Source organism: Hyaena hyaena, unplaced genomic scaffold, assembly GCF_003009895.1.
Source record: "Hyaena hyaena isolate Hyena2069 unplaced genomic scaffold, ASM300989v1 scaffold_769, whole genome shotgun sequence".
In the NCBI taxonomy this organism is placed as follows: domain Eukaryota; kingdom Metazoa; phylum Chordata; class Mammalia; order Carnivora; family Hyaenidae; genus Hyaena; species Hyaena hyaena.
Window position 1 is genome coordinate 931,232 of NW_024081401.1, and position 17,698 is coordinate 948,929.

Here is a 17,698-nt window from a genome sequence, read left to right on the forward strand (position 1 = left end):
TCTTTCTTTCTTTCTTTCTTTCTTTCTTTCTTTCTTTCTTTCTTTCTTTCTTTCTTTCTTTCCTTCCTTCCTTCCTTCCTTCCTTCCTTCCTTCCTTCCTTCCTTCCTTCCTTCCTTCCTTCTCCAGAATCTGAGTTATTATCTAACAGAAAACTTGCTTTTCAATTGGGAATTGTATGAGTGGAAAACACCAAATTCTAACATTATTCTCCTTCTTGAATTTAATTTAATAGCAGTACTTCATTATGTGAAGTACACTGAGAAAAAATAGCCTCAATTTTCTCATAGCTGAACGCAATTCAGTTTATCAGACCAGATTATTTCCACCCAAAATCTCTATGTGGATAACTTGTCTTTGTTCCCTTCTTGATACCTCAGGTGAACTGAATCTAGTAATGAAAATTTTCACTTCCTCCTTGTTCCTCTGGCTGTCCTAGGGAGTCCAGTCGGATGACAAGTGGCTGTGAGAGCCCTCTCTGTGTACTGACTCTGTAGCTTACACACTGTACAGGCCATTCAGCTTGCTCTAAATGTCCTGTCACCTTGGTTTTAGCATGTGTTCAAATGTCTTCAACATAACATTAGCAATTTACTGTCTGGCATCTATTGAAGTTCTCATATATTGGACTAACACTCGAATGATACAACCTGAAAAGTTAACACATTCTCTGAAAATGGACTTAAGGGCAAGAGATCATATCAGTTAACGTGACCAGATTTGTGAGTGGGAGCTGTAATGATCAAAACCCTTGCTCCACATGATAAGAACCGCATAGGACTCCTCCTCCATCACTGGCTGAAGTATTTCAGAGCCACCAGGTTCCTCACAGCAGCCTTCACATCCTTGTTTCTGAGGCTGTAGATGATGGGGTTGAGCATGGGGGTCACCACCCCATAGAAGAGAGGGATGAGCTTGTCTGAAAGATCCTCTTTGTCTGTCCCCTGGGGATCCTTAGACTTGGGCTTCCAGTACATGACAAACAAGGTCCCGTAGAAGATGACCACCACAGTGAGGTGGGCAGAGCAGGTAGAAAAGGCCTTTTTCCTCCCTTCAGCAGAGGGGATCTTCAAGATGGTAACAATGATGAAGACATATGAGACAGAGATGAACAAAACTGGGACCCCCAGGAAGATCACATCGGACACCTCCATGCTGATCACATTGATGGTAATGTCAACACAGGCCAACTTCAGTACAGCCAGGATCTCACAGCCAAGGTGGTTGATGACATTGTTCCCACAGAAGGGCAGCTGAATTGTCAAGGATGTGTGTACCACAGAAGCAGACCCACCAATTGTCCACGAACTGACAACCATGGACACATAGACAGACTTGCTCATGACCACAGGGTACCTAAGGGGGTTACAGATGGCCACATAGCGATCAAAAGCCATCATGCCCAGAAGCACACACTCTGTGGCGCCCATGGTAAAGGAGAGGAACATCTGCACAGCACAGCCTGAGAAGGAGATGGTTTTCCTGGGAGTGAGGAAGCCGTCTAGGAGTAGAGGGACGGAGGTGGTTGTATAGCAGATGTCCAGGAAGGAGAGGTTCCCCAGGAAGAAGTACATGGGCGTGTGCAGGCGGGAGTCAAGGATGGTCACCAGGATGAGGACCCCATTGCCCAGCAGGATCACCAGGTACATCAACAAGATGAGCACAAAGAACATCTTCTCCAGCCTCGGGTGGGCAGAGAGTCCCAGGAGAATGAACCCCACCACGGGGGAAGACCAATTGGCTTTTTCCATATGATATTCCTTGTGTCATCAGCAAAGTACAAAAGCAGCACATCAGGCTTTCTTGAGAAGAGTCTCAGGCATCTAGTATGCTGTCAAGTCTCTGCTACAAAAAGGAGAGCATATGTGTGTAAGAGAAACCTGAAAAAAAAAAAAAAAAGAAGGAAAAAAAAAAAAAAATAAAAAAAAAAAAGAAAAGAAAAGAACACAACAGAATCTCCAGTGGACTAGCACTGAGGGAGAGCCTCAAATATTCCAGCCAACTGTGAGCCAGGGTTTTTCTCATGTTGCATCCTCATTGCCCATNCTAGGAGAGAGAGAGAGACAGCGTGAGCAGGGGAGGGTCAGAGAGAGAGGGAGTCACAGACTGAAACAGGCTCCAGGCTCCGAGCTGGCAGTCAGCACAGAGCCCGACGCGGGGCTCGAACCCACGAACCGTGAGATCATGGCCTAAGCGAAAGTCGGACGCTTAGCCGACTAAGCCACCCAGGCGCCCCTCATTTCTTGTCTTTTTGAGCCTAGGCATTCGCCAGGTGTGAGGTGGTATCTCATGGTGGGTTTAATTTGCATTTTCCTGATGATGTGTCTGTTAGCCATCTGTAGACCATCTTTGGAGAAATGTCTATTCAGATCCCCTGCCCACTTTTAATAAAATTTGTGGGTTTGGTTTTTTTTCTGGTGGTGAGTTACTTGTGCTCCTTTTTTTTTTTTTTTTAATTATTCACTTTTGAGAGACAGAGCACAAGCAGGGGACTGGCAAAGACACAGGGAGACACAGAATCTGGAACAGGTTCCAGGCTCTGACCTGTCAGCACAGAGCCCGACAGGGGCTCAAACCCACAAACTGTGACATCATGACCTGAGCCGAAGTCAACCGTTTAACCAACTGAGCCACCCAGGTGCCCCTATGTGTTCTTTACATATTTTGAATATTAACTGAATATATTATCAAATATTTGTTTGCAAATATTTTCTCCCATACAGTAGGTTGCCTTTATGTTTAGCTTATGGTTTCCTTCAGTGTACAAATGTTTTTACTTTGGTGTAGTTTCAAGAGTTTACTTTTGCTTTTGTTTCCCTTGCGTGAGTAAACATATCCAGAAAAATGTCGCTAAAGCCAATATTCAAGCAGTCGTTGCCTATGTTCTCTTGAGGAGTTTTATGGTTTCATGTCTTTGATTCATTTTTATGTTATTTTTGTGTATGATAAAAGAATGTGGTCCAGTGACATTCTTTTGCATGTAGCTCTCCAGTGTTCTCAACACCATTCATTTTTTTAATGTTTCTTTATTTATTTTGAGAGAGTGAGCATGTGTGAGTGGGCAGGGACAGAGAGACAGGGAGAGAGAGTATCCCAAGCAGGCTCCTCTCTGTCAGTGCAGAGCCCATTGTGGGGCTCAATCTCACTAACTGTGAAATCATGACCCGAGCCAAAGTCGGATGCTTAACCGATTGAGCCACTCAGGCACCCCGAATTTCTATATTCTTTTTTAATAAGTCTGTCAATGTTCAAAGAATTTAATATAACTAGCCCAAACTGCTTCTATCTGTCCACTACCATCTCTGAAACTCATTCATTTTGGTTCAGGATAGGAACCATGTCTTGCTCATTTCCTCATGATACACAGTACTTTGCAGCATTCATGATACTACTACTACTACCACTATTTTGTAGTTCTATTATGCTTACCATAAATAAGCACTTATTTATAGTATCTTATCTAATTTGTTGAAAATCAAGTGGGTAGGTTTTAAAATATGAAGAGATAGATAGGGTAAGCAACTTGCCCAAGGTCATAGGTAAGAAAATACTTCCCAGTTTTTATTGTGATGAGTTATGGAGGCTCAGAAATGCTACAGATTTTACATCTCTTGGACATTCACAGTGTACAAGAACATACTAAAGACTTTGAGAAGTCCTGGAACAAAGAAATATGTCAAATTTTAGCCTACTAAATATATATTTAGCCTCTGTCTATTTATCTATCACCTTTCTTTCTGTCTTTCTTTCTCTCTCTCTCTTCCTCCCTCCCTCCGTCCCTCCTTCTTTCTTTCTTTCTTTCTTTCTTTCTTTCTTTCTTTCTTTCTTTCTTTCTTTCTTTCTTTCTTTCTTTCTTTCTTTCTTTCTTTCCTTCCTTCCTTCCTTCCTTCCTTCCTTCCTTCCTTCCTTCCTTCCTTCCTTCCTTCCTTCTCCAGAATCTGAGTTATTATCTAACAGAAAACTTGCTTTTCAATTGGGAATTGTATGAGTGGAAAACACCAAATTCTAACATTATTCTCCTTCTTGAATTTAATTTAATAGCAGTACTTCATTATGTGAAGTACACTGAGAAAAAATAGCCTCAATTTTCTCATAGCTGAACGCAATTCAGTTTATCAGACCAGATTATTTCCACCCAAAATCTCTATGTGGATAACTTGTCTTTGTTCCCTTCTTGATACCTCAGGTGAACTGAATCTAGTAATGAAAATTTTCACTTCCTCCTTGTTCCTCTGGCTGTCCTAGGGAGTCCAGTCGGATGACAAGTGGCTGTGAGAGCCCTCTCTGTGTACTGACTCTGTAGCTTACACACTGTACAGGCCATTCAGCTTGCTCTAAATGTCCTGTCACCTTGGTTTTAGCATGTGTTCAAATGTCTTCAACATAACATTAGCAATTTACTGTCTGGCATCTATTGAAGTTCTCATATATTGGACTAACACTCGAATGATACAACCTGAAAAGTTAACACATTCTCTGAAAATGGACTTAAGGGCAAGAGATCATATCAGTTAACGTGACCAGATTTGTGAGTGGGAGCTGTAATGATCAAAACCCTTGCTCCACATGATAAGAACCGCATAGGACTCCTCCTCCATCACTGGCTGAAGTATTTCAGAGCCACCAGGTTCCTCACAGCAGCCTTCACATCCTTGTTTCTGAGGCTGTAGATGATGGGGTTGAGCATGGGGGTCACCACCCCATAGAAGAGAGGGATGAGCTTGTCTGAAAGATCCTCTTTGTCTGTCCCCTGGGGATCCTTAGACTTGGGCTTCCAGTACATGACAAACAAGGTCCCGTAGAAGATGACCACCACAGTGAGGTGGGCAGAGCAGGTAGAAAAGGCCTTTTTCCTCCCTTCAGCAGAGGGGATCTTCAAGATGGTAACAATGATGAAGACATATGAGACAGAGATGAACAAAACTGGGACCCCCAGGAAGATCACATCGGACACCTCCATGCTGATCACATTGATGGTAATGTCAACACAGGCCAACTTCAGTACAGCCAGGATCTCACAGCCAAGGTGGTTGATGACATTGTTCCCACAGAAGGGCAGCTGAATTGTCAAGGATGTGTGTACCACAGAAGCAGAACCACCAATTGTCCAAGAACTGACAACCATGGACACATAGACAGACTTGCTCATGACCACAGGGTACCTAAGGGGGTTACAGATGGCCACATAGCGATCAAAAGCCATCATGCCCAGAAGCACACACTCTGTGGCGCCCATGGTAAAGGAGAGGAACATCTGCACAGCACAGCCTGAGAAGGAGATGGTTTTCCTGGGAGTGAGGAAGCCGTCTAGGAGTAGAGGGACGGAGGTGGTTGTATAGCAGATGTCCAGGAAGGAGAGGTTCCCCAGGAAGAAGTACATGGGCGTGTGCAGGCGGGAGTCAAGGATGGTCACCAGGATGAGGACCCCATTGCCCAGCAGGATCACCAGGTACATCAACAAGATGAGCACAAAGAACATCTTCTCCAGCCTCGGGTGGGCAGAGAGTCCCAGGAGAATGAACCCCACCACGGGGGAAGACCAATTGGCTTTTTCCATATGATATTCCTTGTGTCATCAGCAAAGTACAAAAGCAGCACGTCAGGCTTTCTTGAGAAGAGTCTCAGGCATCTAGTATGCTGTCAAGTCTCTGCTACAAAAAGGAGAGCATATGTGTGTAAGAGAAACCTGCTGTAAGACACAGTAGGTAGGCGCGTCGTTAGCTCTTAGATGAGAGAAGGTCAGGGATGGAACACAACAGAATCTCCAGTGGACTAGCACTGAGGGAGAGCCTCAAATATTCCAGCCAACTGTGAGCCAGGGTTTTTCTCATGTTGCATCCTCATTGCCCATGAAACACTGAGACCCTGATGGGGGAGTGACCTTTCTTACTCTTCTGAGCAGGTTGGCGATAGAGGCAGGATGGAGGCCAGGAGAGCTAATCCCAGTGAAAGAGGACTTTTCCTCTGCTTTATGACCAACAGCTGGAATAGGCTGTCAATCATTTCTTTTTAATGCAAATGCATACAAATTTCATTTAATCTGGGCTTTCTTATATTCTCAGGGAGGAGAATCCCCAAGCTGTTCCCATTCTTAGAACCAGCATATTTTCAAGCTTCTGAAAACGTTGATAACATTTGCAGGGAACTTGTATAAAAGTGTTAATCCACATCTACACAGAATGAAACCCAGGTAAAGGCTCAGCTGTGATGAGGATTACTTCTTCAGTCTGCCCAGCCTCAACAACACAGACTGGACATTCGTCAGAATTGAGATCTGCCTATTAAATACACAATAATAACAATATGGGGGGAAGTTCCTGAAAGGGCAGAGATTTCCAGAGTCACCAAAAGGATTAATTGGAGTTACTGAACCCACACTACGGCATGACAAATATGCAGCTCACTGACCAGAGAGCGCAAGTCTTACTATCCATGCTGACTACAGTAATCAGATAGCAGGAAAAATAGCTTTGACTTCTAATCCAGCTCATTAGAATCTGGTGACATTATTAGCCCAGAGAGAGTAAGGAATGTTTTCTCTTTGTTTGTATGTTTATACTCTCTTGTTGTGAATATTCTGGCTCCGGGCCTCTATTCTTGTGTTCCACACAAGCAGCTAGCTTATAGGAAGACCTGCCTGCCTTTGTATAGAGGATTTCTAGTCTCCCAGCTACATTTGCCCACCCTCTATTTTCAGAATTCTCATTCATCATATTTCTTTTTTTTTTTAATAATTTATTTATTTATTTATTTTTAATTTTTAATGTTTTTTATTTATTTCTAGGGGAGAGAGACAGCGTGAGCAGGGGAGGGTCAGAGAGAGAGGGAGTCACAGACTCTGAAACAGGCTCCAGGCTCTGAGCTGGCAGTCAGCACAGAGCCCGACGCGGGGCTCGAACCCACTAACCGCAAGATCATGACCTAAGCGAAAGTCGGACGCTTAACCGACTAAGCCACCCAGGCGCCCCACATTCATCATATTTCTTAATTGCAATGGTGCATGTGTGTGTGTACATGTGAGCATGTTAATGTGCGTATGTGTATATATGTGTGTGTGTGTTTGTGTGTGTAGGAGTGGGTGGATGGTTGAACACAAGTGGTTAATATTGACAAACATATATTCTGTGCCATAATCACTGAAACACCCCACAGAAACGATACTATCATTCAAGTTTCATTGGTAAAAGTAACCAAGGCTCAGAGGAGCCAAATCTTTGGTACCTAAGATTGAATGTCAAATAGCTGCCTCTCTCTTGCACAGATGTTTAGAAGAGTCTGTCTCTGCCACAGCAGCTCTGTGTATTCTCTGATCCGCCTCACTGTCCAGCACACTCTTGCTTCAGTCACGGTAGGAGTTTACGTCAGATGCATTGTAAGACAGAGTAGGTCCCATCCCGAATTGAACCCAGATGCTCTCAGCCTGGACACTGTGGACATTTGGGACTGGAGAATTCTTTGTTCATAGGGCAGGGGGTGCCCTGTGCATGATAGGATGTTTACCACCATCCCTGACCTCTGCGCACCTGTTGCCTATAGCACCTGCTCCTTGAGTTGTAACAACCCAATCTGTCTCCAGACATTGCCAATGTTTCTGGGAGGTGGAGGGGGTACAAATGTGCCCAGCAGAGAACCAGTGATCACACCCAGAGGTGTGCCCCATTATACAACCATGGGTTTCACTGTCTTTTCTGTGCAAGCCTATGACCCTTTCCCATCTCTCTCAACACAGCACAGGAGGGTGTTCCCATCAGCTCAGAGCAGGCCCACTCTGGGTGCTCCACCATGAAATTCTGCCCCAGCTTATCTCCCCTTCCTCCCAGTGGCTCTCCCAGACCCTCCAGAAAATGAAAAGTAAACATTACAGTCAGTGCCACAAGCAGGATTCCATAGTGACAAGGATATGCTGTGATTGCAGAGGCCAAGGACAGTGGCTCTGGTGAGAAGCAATACTGTCTATTCTCATAAGCCAGGGCTGTGCACACAGAAGCGTCTCCCCATGAACGATGTGCAATGGGCCTGAGTGCCGCATGGGATTTGCCCCGTGTGAGAGCTGCAGCCGTGGAAGTGCTAGTGCCAGTTGGAGAGGTGCTGAATGAAAGCTGCTTCAACTGGAATGAACTGAATGGCTAGAAAGATCTTGTGCACTGAGCCCAGAGCTATAGGACCTGCCCTTGCCAGTGACATGAGTATTCTGGGTGGCTTGAGTGAGTCCCTAGGCCTCAGTTTCTCCATGTGCATCATGAAAAGCCTGAACAGGTGCTCCCCAGATCAACCCAAGTGTGTCATGGATTGCTTGAGCTGTCCCCACAAGCAGGGAGCAGTCTGTGGTGAAGCTGACTGCCTGCTCCTTTGGGCTTGTGGTATTGTGTGTGTGTGTGTGTGTGTGTGTGTGTGTGTGAGTGTGTGTGTGTGTGCTCATTTCTGAGGGGGAGCTCTGAATGCTTGCTCTCCCATCATGATATGGCCAGCAGGGAATACAGCCATATCAGGCTTTGGAGACTTGGGTTGGATGAAAAGAGGGATGTCAGAGACCTACAAACCCAGCTGGGCAGGAGTCTGCCTGGAAGAGGAAGGGAAGGGAAGTTTTTACCTTTGTGGCTGCAGTCTGCAGGTATGGTGCCTCTGCTGTCAGGGACTGGGACTTGCTTGTGCTTTGGCCCCTACTTATCTCTGGAGCCAGCAGGCAGCTGAGGAAGGAAAGGGGACACAGTGTAGTCAAGAGCCCCATACACTGTCATCTGGCCTCCCTGGAGAGCAGTTTGCCTTGAAAAGGGAAATACCTGGAAAGCCCCCATAACTCAGCATTTCTACCTCTGGAAAAAAATTCTAATGAATCAATGAGATTAGAGGGCTGGTATCACTCAATAAAGGCATTTATCACAGCCATGTTTGTGAATGAATGTAGGAAACAAAATAATTGTCTACTGATGAATACCTAATGATGCCGTTTCATAGAATGGAATGTGAGACATTAAAGTTACATGTACAGGGGACCTGGGTGGCTCAGTCGGTTGAGTGTCCGACTCTTGATTTGAGCTCAGGTCCTGATCTCATGGTTTGTAGATTCAAGCCCCACATCAGGCTTTGAGCTGACAGTACACAGAACCTACCTGGGATTCTCTCACCTCTCTCTCTGCCCCTCCCCCTGCTCCACGTGTGCTTCTCTGTTTCTTCTTTGAAATAAATATATAAACAACAAAAATTTTAAGTTACATTTATAATTTTATACTATTATATCTTCATACTATAATGATAAAAGCGAAAATACCAAATTGTACACATTGCTGTGATCTCGGTTAGGAAAACAATAGGTGTGAATAAAAGTGACTGAAAAGAAATTAGAGAAAAATCAAAGGGATTCATTTTGTACCTTTGCAATATTATCAAATATTCTAATAGTATGGGCACAAATTGGATTCAGGGAAAAAATTCTCAGTACAGCAATTCTCCCTCTCCCGAACTGACAGTTTGCTTTCTGAAGTTTCAAGTCCTTCCCCACCACCACCTCCAACTGCAGTCGGGAAGCAGAAGATGATCTTTCTGACACACGGTCAGGAAGTAGAGGTGCCCTGCGCTGCATCCCAACCCCTGGCTCACTCACCTCACACATCTCATCGTGTGGGCATTTGATCATCTTGCATAGTCACAAGAAGAAGCAGAGGGCTCAGCATAATGAGATACTTGGGGAGAGAGACCACACTCACGTAACTTTTATTATGATATTTTGTTATAATCGTTCTATTTTATTATTGATGATTGTTAATCTCTCCCTGCATCCTGCTTGCAGCCACTTCTGAGTCCCCTCACCCCAGACCCCGTTCTCAGCTCCACACGGTGCCCTGCGCCAGACCCTGATGCCAGAGAGAGAGACCCCAGACTCCCCTGCTGGATTTCCTTTACCTGTGAGACCCTCTTTTTTCTTCTCCCCCGTAAGTCCTCATGGGCACGTTAGCCTCTGCTGGTGTTTCTCTCCCATCCTTCCTCCTAGCTGTGCAGGCTGACCGGGCGTCTCAGGTGCAGACGCTTCACGGAGAGCTCCTGTCCTCTTGGTCCGAGGCCCAGAAACCCCAATGGCACATGTTCCCCAGCAGTGGCAGGAGTCCTCGAGCAGCAGCTGTGAGCTCCTACAGGGACCCTGTTAGTCCCAGAAGCAATTTAAAGTTTGGAACGTCAAATGTGCGCGGGGTACAGGCCCTAAGCATAGCTGGGGCCTCCAGGGACCACACCCCCGTCCAATTAGAGGTAACAACGCAGCCGTGGTCAAGTGGGCATGGGCAAGAACATACAGTTGCGGGCTTCCTCCTGAGCATTCCCTGGGGTCTCAGAGAAGCCAGCACTCGATTCGGGGACAGCGTACCTCGTCCCCACGTTGAAGTCCTAGACATGCAGAACGGGGAGGCAGGACAATGTCTAACAACAGCAGCAACAGCAGCAGCAGAATTGGCTGCATTCGTTGAGCGGCTCCCATGTGGCAGTCACTGCGACGGACACTTCACAAGCATTAGTTTTTTGTTTTTTTAAAAATAATTCTTCTTTTTCTTTTTTTTAATTTATATATATATTTTTCTACAAATAGTTTATTGTCAAGTTGGTTTCCATATAACATCCAGTGCTCATCCCCACAAGTGCCCAGCTCCACATTTTCTCCACTTCCCTTCCAGGACATGTCATTTTTTGTCTTTTTGAGCTTAGGCATTCTGACAGGTGTGAGGTGGTATCTCATGGTGGGTTTAATTTGCATTTCCCTGACGATTAGTGATGTTGAGCCTCTTTTCATGTGTCCGTTAGCCATCTGTAGGACCTTCTTTGGAGAAATGTCTATTCAGATCCTCTGCCCAGTTTTAATCAAATTACTTGTGGGAATTTTTTGGTATTGAGTTTTATGTGCTCTTTATATATTTTGGATATTAAAACTAATATGTTATCAAATATATTGTTTGCAAATATTTTCTCCCATAACTTTACAAGTTTAACTAAAAAAGCCAAATAATTTACCGAAGACCACATCTCTTGTGAATGCCAGAGCTGATATTTTAGTCTCAGTACATCTGAATTTCTTTATCATCATTGGATATCTCTTCCTTTACCTCCTCGTCATCATGATTATCATCACATTAGTAGACATTACTTGTACCTGAAACAAAACTTAAAAGGTATAGAAGAATGTATAATAAAAATGAAGCCTCTTTCTTGTCACTTAGTTATGTTCCCTTGCGGCAACCAACATTAGCAGTTTCTTGTATGTCTTTTTTCCCCAGAGATATCCTATGGATATTGTTGAGTGAGAAAAGCAAGATATGAAGAGAGTGACAAATTTTGCACAAATACACACTGTTTCAATATCTTGATTCTCTCAGTTAACAATATATATTGGAGCTATATATCTGGAAAATATGTAGAATATTTATACATGTTTTACATCTCATTCTTTATTTATTATTAACATTTAATTTTGAGAGAGAGAGAGATAGCATGAGCAGGGAAGGAACAGAGAGAGAGAGACAGAGAATCTGTGGATGCAAATCAGGGGTCGAACCCACAAACCGTGAGATCATGACCTGAGCCAAAGTCTGGCACTCTACCAATTGAGCCACCCAGGCGCATCTGCCTCGTTCCTTTAAATGGCTGCATATATTCCCCTGTAAGAATGTGCCATTATTTAATTAACCTATCTCATATTGATGGACATTTAGATCTTCCAGTTTTCCCCAATCTTATGCTCTTACAGTCAATGTTTTAACAAATATCCTTGAATATTCATAATTTAGCACATGTGTAACAACTTATCTGTTTATGTACATTTGTAATATTGCCCAATGCACAAATTCTGATCATCCGCATATGAGAATGTCTGTTTTCTTCACTCTGCTAACATATTCCTTTGTTCTCTCAAGAACTCTTTTTGGTCTTTGTCAATTTGAAAGATGAGAGGTGATATCACATTGTAGCATTTAATACTTTAGATATTTAAAATAATTTAAAACGTGAAATATAGCATATATATGTAAATTCATATGAAAGTATATAAAACACATATCTTTAATTGAAAGAATAAAAAAGGAATGATCTCCTAATTTAAGCAGTAGACCATTGCTAGGACCTTGGAGCCTCCCTGGGTATTCCTTTCCAGTCCGTCCTCTCCCTCTCCTCCCAGAAATAACCACATTCCAGTTTTAGTTATAATCATTTCCTTGTTCGCCATGAATTTTATCATCTATGTATATATCCTTAAACAGTATAGTTTAGGCTTTCCTCTTTCTAAACTCCATATCAAATGAATTGTTTGTAGGTATTCTTTTTTTTTTTCTTAAATAGTTTATTGTCGAGTGGTTCCATTTTAACTTCTTTCTTCAGTCAATATTGTGTGTGTGAGGTTCATTCATAATTATGAGTGGGGCTAAATTCATTAATTTGTGTTGTTACGTTCCATTATATGAATGTAGCACAGCTTATTTATACATTCTATTTTGAAGGATAATTGGGTTGTCTCCTAGTTGAATACTGCTATAAATATCTTACACATTTCTCCTTGGTACACATATTTCTAATTGTTCTGCCTACATCTGTGACCCATCCTTTCTCCAGTGATCTGTAATAGCCACTCTGTTATACATGTGTCCACACATGAAGGGGTTCATTTCTGGGATCTCTATTCTTTTCCAAATGGTTTACTTGCCTGGTGCTGTATTGATGCTACACTACCCTAATTAGTATTGCTTTTTAGTATACGGTGATGTCTTGTAGGGTAAGTCCCTTTATCCCTACCCAATACTTCTTCAAATGTGTCATGGCCGTTTTTAGTCCTTTGTTTTTCTATGTAAATTATGGAACCAACTTCTTAAATTCTATAATAATTGTTTTGGGGATCTAAAATTGGCATTACATTGATTCTATAGATCAATTTGAGGGGAACTAACATGTCTATAATATTGAATTTTCCAGCCCATGAATGGGAAATATTTCTCTATCTTAAAATTGTTCAAAACATGTTATATTTATAATTTTATGCATGAAGGTCTTGAAGTTCTTTTGTCAGATTTACCCCTATATGAGGATATTTATATTTTAATATAAATATATTATATTTTTAATATTTACATATTTAAATGTGTATATATATTTTTTAAAAAATTTTCAATTGTTTATTTTTGAGGGAGAGAGAGAGAGACAGAGCTTGAGCAGGGGAAAGGCAGAAAGAGAGGGAGACACAGAATCTGAAGCAGGCTCCAGACTCCAAGCTGTCAGCACAGAGCCTGAAGCAGGGCTCAAACCCATGAACACTGAGATCATGACCTGAGCTGAAGTCGGATGTTTAACTGACTCAGCCACTCAGGCGCCCTGATACGTATATTTATATTTCTTGATATCTTTAAAAATTTTTCATAATCTGCTGCTGGAATATAGAAATGCAATAGATTTTTTTTTGGTATATTGACTTAGTGTTGAAGAATCTTGTTAAACTCTTTTAAATATTTATAAAATTCTTTTAATGTTTTTATTTATTTTTGATAGAGACAGAGCCTGAGTGGGGGAGGGGCAGAGAAAGAGGGAGACACAGAACCTGAAGCAGCTCCAGGCTCCGAGCTGCCAGCAGAGATCCCAGTGTGGGGCTCAAACTCTAAACTGCGAGATCATGACCTGAGGCGAAGTCAGATGTTCAGCCAACTGAGCCACCCCTGTGCCCCAACTCTTTTAAATATTTATAATATATCTTGAAGTTATTTTAGATTTTCTACATAGTAGGTAATAGTAACACCAGTGAATAATGACAGTTTTTTCTTCCTTCAAAATTGTTAGACTTGTCTCTCCTTTTGTCCTAATGCACTGGCTGGGTGGGACCTCCAGTTCAATGCTGAAAGTTTTTGTTTTTGTTTTCACCATGAATGGGTATTGTTTTTTCAAATGCTTTTTCTGTTCCACTCATGTGAGGTGGTTTTTTTTTTTTTTTTTTTTAATTTAGTCTGTTAGTATGATAGATTGCATTGACCGATCTTTGCCTATTGAACCAGCCTGTCCTTCCCTGGTGGGAGAGATCCCCTTGCTGCTGGAGAGGATGAATTTCAGCTCCCCACTAAGGCTCTGCTGATGCCTTCCTGGCTGGCAGTGGTAGGGGCATAGAGTTCCCACTCCCATGTCCTCCACTGACACTGTGCAGTGGGGATTTTTTTCCTACTTAATGGAGATAGAAGTCCCACGTCCCTGCTTAGCCTCCTCTGATGCCACATTAGATTTAGGATTTTGCATCAATGTTCATGGATAGTATAGGCCTGAAAGGAGTTTATTCCTTTCCTTTTATTGAAAAAGAGCATGGGATTTGACCAAGACTGGTGTGTGGTTTCTTGTAGCTCAACTGAGAATGATCTGCCATGTTATATAAATGTAGAATTGCAGGTGGAGAATGCTGTGGTCTGCAAGAGAGGGAGACCGTATAAAGATGGTTTTTTACTGGGCTTTGTAATTGTCAGGACTTCCTAGGCTGCTAGATAGAAAACTTATTCCAATCAGCTTAATCCCAAAATGAACTTTAATGTTCATACAACTGGGAAGTTTAAGGGTGGATTCAGTCTCAGGCATACCTGGAATTAGGGACTCCACATGTCATTAGGACCCTGGGTCCCTTCATTTGTTTCTTATCTCTATTTCTTTTTTCCTGGTTTCATTTTAAACTCTGGTGAAAAGACTTCCTTACATGATAGGGAAGAGGGTCGTCCACAGCCTAATTCACATTTTTCTATTTGGGTCTCCAGGTAAGAACCGAGCCCTGGCCAATACCTAGACTGCAGTCTTGTGGAGGACCTGATCGAACTGCTGACTTACAAAACTGCAAGTTTATAAATGTGTGTTGTGTTTTTTTCTTTTTTTACATTTTTAAAATGCTTTTTATTTCTGAGAGAGAGACAGCATGAGCAGGGGAGGGTCAGAGAGAGAGGAAGGCACAGAATCTGAAACAGGCTCTAGGCTCGGAGCTAGCTTAAATGTGTGTTGTTTTAAGCCACTAAGTTGGTGGTGTTCTGCCATGCAGCATAGAAAGCTAATACAAGACTCTTTCTCTGCATGTTCCAATTAGAAATTTCCTGAGGAATGGCTCTGATTAGTTTGACTTAGGTTGCATGCCTTCCATTAGGCCGATTGCTGTGCCAAGAGTTGATGTACTATGATTGGCAGCCCCATTAGAATCACATAAGAGTGAGAGCGAGCAAGTTCCCCTGCCCCCAAAATAATAGGTGCCCAGTACAGGAGATACCTGACCTCTGTGATAGCATTCTTAGGGGGTCCAACTGAGTCTTATGAGTGCTTATACTGGATTTGCAACCTATAGCCAGATCCAGCTATGGATCAAACTTTGTTTGATCCTCATACTACTTTTCTTGGTACCATTAAAGACTTTTGAGGGACACTCAGCTCAACTCTGCAAACATCAGAGGTAAACATGGAACCTGCAGCTGGGACGGCATCTCTGTACCCCTCCCCCACTCCTACATCCCTTCCTGGTGTTCTGCTGGAAGAGACAGTCAGGTCGTGCTTCCACACCTGATCCTTTCCTGCATTCCAGCTCTGAAATGCTCTGATTTAAGCTATGTGGGTGATTACATTCTTAACCTGTTATGTGTGATTATCTGTGATGCTTGATTTGATCCTGTTTGTAATCACTTTCATTGGATACTGTAATCTCCAGAAGATTTTAGAGATCATCCTAACCTGAGATAAACGGTCACTTGTTGTAATGACGTGGCAATTAATCAGCACATAAGCAGAGCTCTGAAAACCTCCATTTGTCAGTGGTCTCTTCCAGACTCTTTGGTTACCTCCAAAAGCAAGGGCTGAGCTGAGGCTGGTTTTCTTTGTTTCTGTAACCTTTAGATCAGTGAGCCTTCACCTTGCCTCCAAGCCCTGAGCGTGGACCTTCTTTCCCAAAGAACAGGATGTGCTTGCTCTAAGGATGGGAAAGTGGATGGAGCATGGCTCATCCCAACCTGTTAACAAGGGGGAGAAAGACTTTGAATGAGAGCACGTGGAGGATAGTTAAATATCCTGAGGCTTACATTCAGGGTACGTCCTTCTTCCAAAATGGAACTGTCTCTTTATTTCTCCTGTTAGTGTGTGACCATTATAAATATATGATATTCAGTATAGTTTTCTCATACTTCTTTATATTTTTCCGCTAGGCATTTACAAATTTTTGTGACTGCTGTGAATTATATACAACCACTCTAGCGTACTTTCTACTACTTCTAGAAGCTTTGGCATTTGATTAAAAATTTTTGTAGTTGAACAATGTTTGTGAATAGCTTTTTTCCCCTTCTTTTTGTTATTTGTGTTCTTTATTTTCCTGATCTCATATAATTAGCTAGACTCTGCAGAGTGATGTAGACATTGAAAGCAGGTATCTTAATCCAAGTTGCAGACATGCTACATGTCGATGTTCTTATATTTTCTTTCATGTCAGGGATGGTTTCCTCTATTCAAGCGTGTTACTTTTTTAAAAATAATTTTTAAAAATGTTTTATTTGTTTTTGAGAGAGAGAGAGACAGTGTGAGTAGGGGAGGATCAGAGAGAGAGGGAGACATAAAATCCGAAGACAGTCTCCAGGCTCTGAGCTAGCCATCAGCAAAGACCCTGACACAGGGCTCGAACCCACAAACTGTGAGATCATGACCTGAGCCACAGTCAGATGCTTAACCGACTGAGCCACTCAGGCACCCATCAAGTCTGTTACTTTAAAAAAGCAGAAATACGTGTTAACTTTTATCAAATGACTTCTCAGCATTTGTTGCTTGGATCACTTTTTCTGCTTGAATCTATTAATAAAACAGTTGCAATAGAGCCAACATTCCTAATGTTAGAAACCCTGAAACTCCTTTAAAAACTGGGTAATGTGTATCATTTGTTTAATATACAATGATTTTAATCTACTCAGATTCAATAAATTACTTTTTTTCATTTGATCAATTTTCTTTTGTTTGTTCACAATCCTCTAATTCTTTCAAATGTCTCTATCCTAATACTTGTTTTCTGGTCTTTTCTCTTAAAATCTCAACAAGTATATTGAGACTTGTTGTATTTCGGTATCAATGCAGTTCTTTATAAGATTCGCATTTCTGATACATCCTTCATAAGATGAAACCTTAAGTGGGTTGTACTTTTATTTCTCTTTCTTAATTTCTCAGCTGAATAGAGTCATCTAGAATTGTAACTGGAGTTACACCCTTGCTTTGTTATCACTGTTTACCTCTGCGTGTTTTCTAATAATTCCATCATGTATTTGTCTTGGCAAATTTGGTATCAAGAGTTCATTAGACTTGATTATTCTTAAAAATCTGTTCATTCATTTCTTACAAACCATATCTGTCACATTCATTCAATTATTTATTTTTAACTATGTGTTGGGAGAACTTTATAAGTAAAATTTCTTCTTCAGAAAGCGACGACAGAGCTATGTGCTTTCTGTGTTTGCGTGCGCCAGCGACGTCTATCCACCTCTTACATTTGTGCAATGGTCCTGGGACATAGGATTCAGGACTCGCAGCCCATATCTGTCAGGACTCTAAAAACCTTGTTCCGCTGGCATCTATATTTAGGGCAGCAGAGCAGCAGGCCAATGGCAGCCAGATTCTTATTCCTTGTTAGGAAATATGCTTTTCTTCTGTGGAAAAGTCTTTAGAATTATTTTGGCATATATGAGAATCAAAAATTATCCT

General features: G+C 42.2%; 2 protein-coding genes across 2 annotated transcripts; both read right to left on the bottom strand.

Annotated features, from left to right (window-relative positions):
- Positions 1 to 789: 789 nt before the first annotated feature.
- LOC120221307 (olfactory receptor 2S2-like) lies at positions 790 to 1,749 on the bottom strand. The gene has a single exon (XM_039218629.1). It carries the CDS (start codon positions 1,747 to 1,749, stop codon positions 790 to 792), a length of 960 nt encoding a protein of 319 aa, XP_039074560.1.
- A 2,846-nt stretch (positions 1,750 to 4,595) lies between these two features.
- On the bottom strand, positions 4,596 to 5,555 carry LOC120221309 (olfactory receptor 2S2-like). The gene has a single exon (XM_039218630.1). It carries the CDS (start codon positions 5,553 to 5,555, stop codon positions 4,596 to 4,598), a length of 960 nt encoding a protein of 319 aa, XP_039074561.1.
- Between the last annotated feature and the right edge of the window lie 12,143 nt (positions 5,556 to 17,698).

Excerpts from the sequence above, each read along its gene's own strand:
- LOC120221307 (XM_039218629.1), bottom strand. The coding sequence starts at position 1,749 with ATGGAAAAAGCCAATTGGTCTTCCCCCGTGGTGGGGTTCATTCTCCTG.
- LOC120221309 (XM_039218630.1), bottom strand. The coding sequence starts at position 5,555 with ATGGAAAAAGCCAATTGGTCTTCCCCCGTGGTGGGGTTCATTCTCCTG.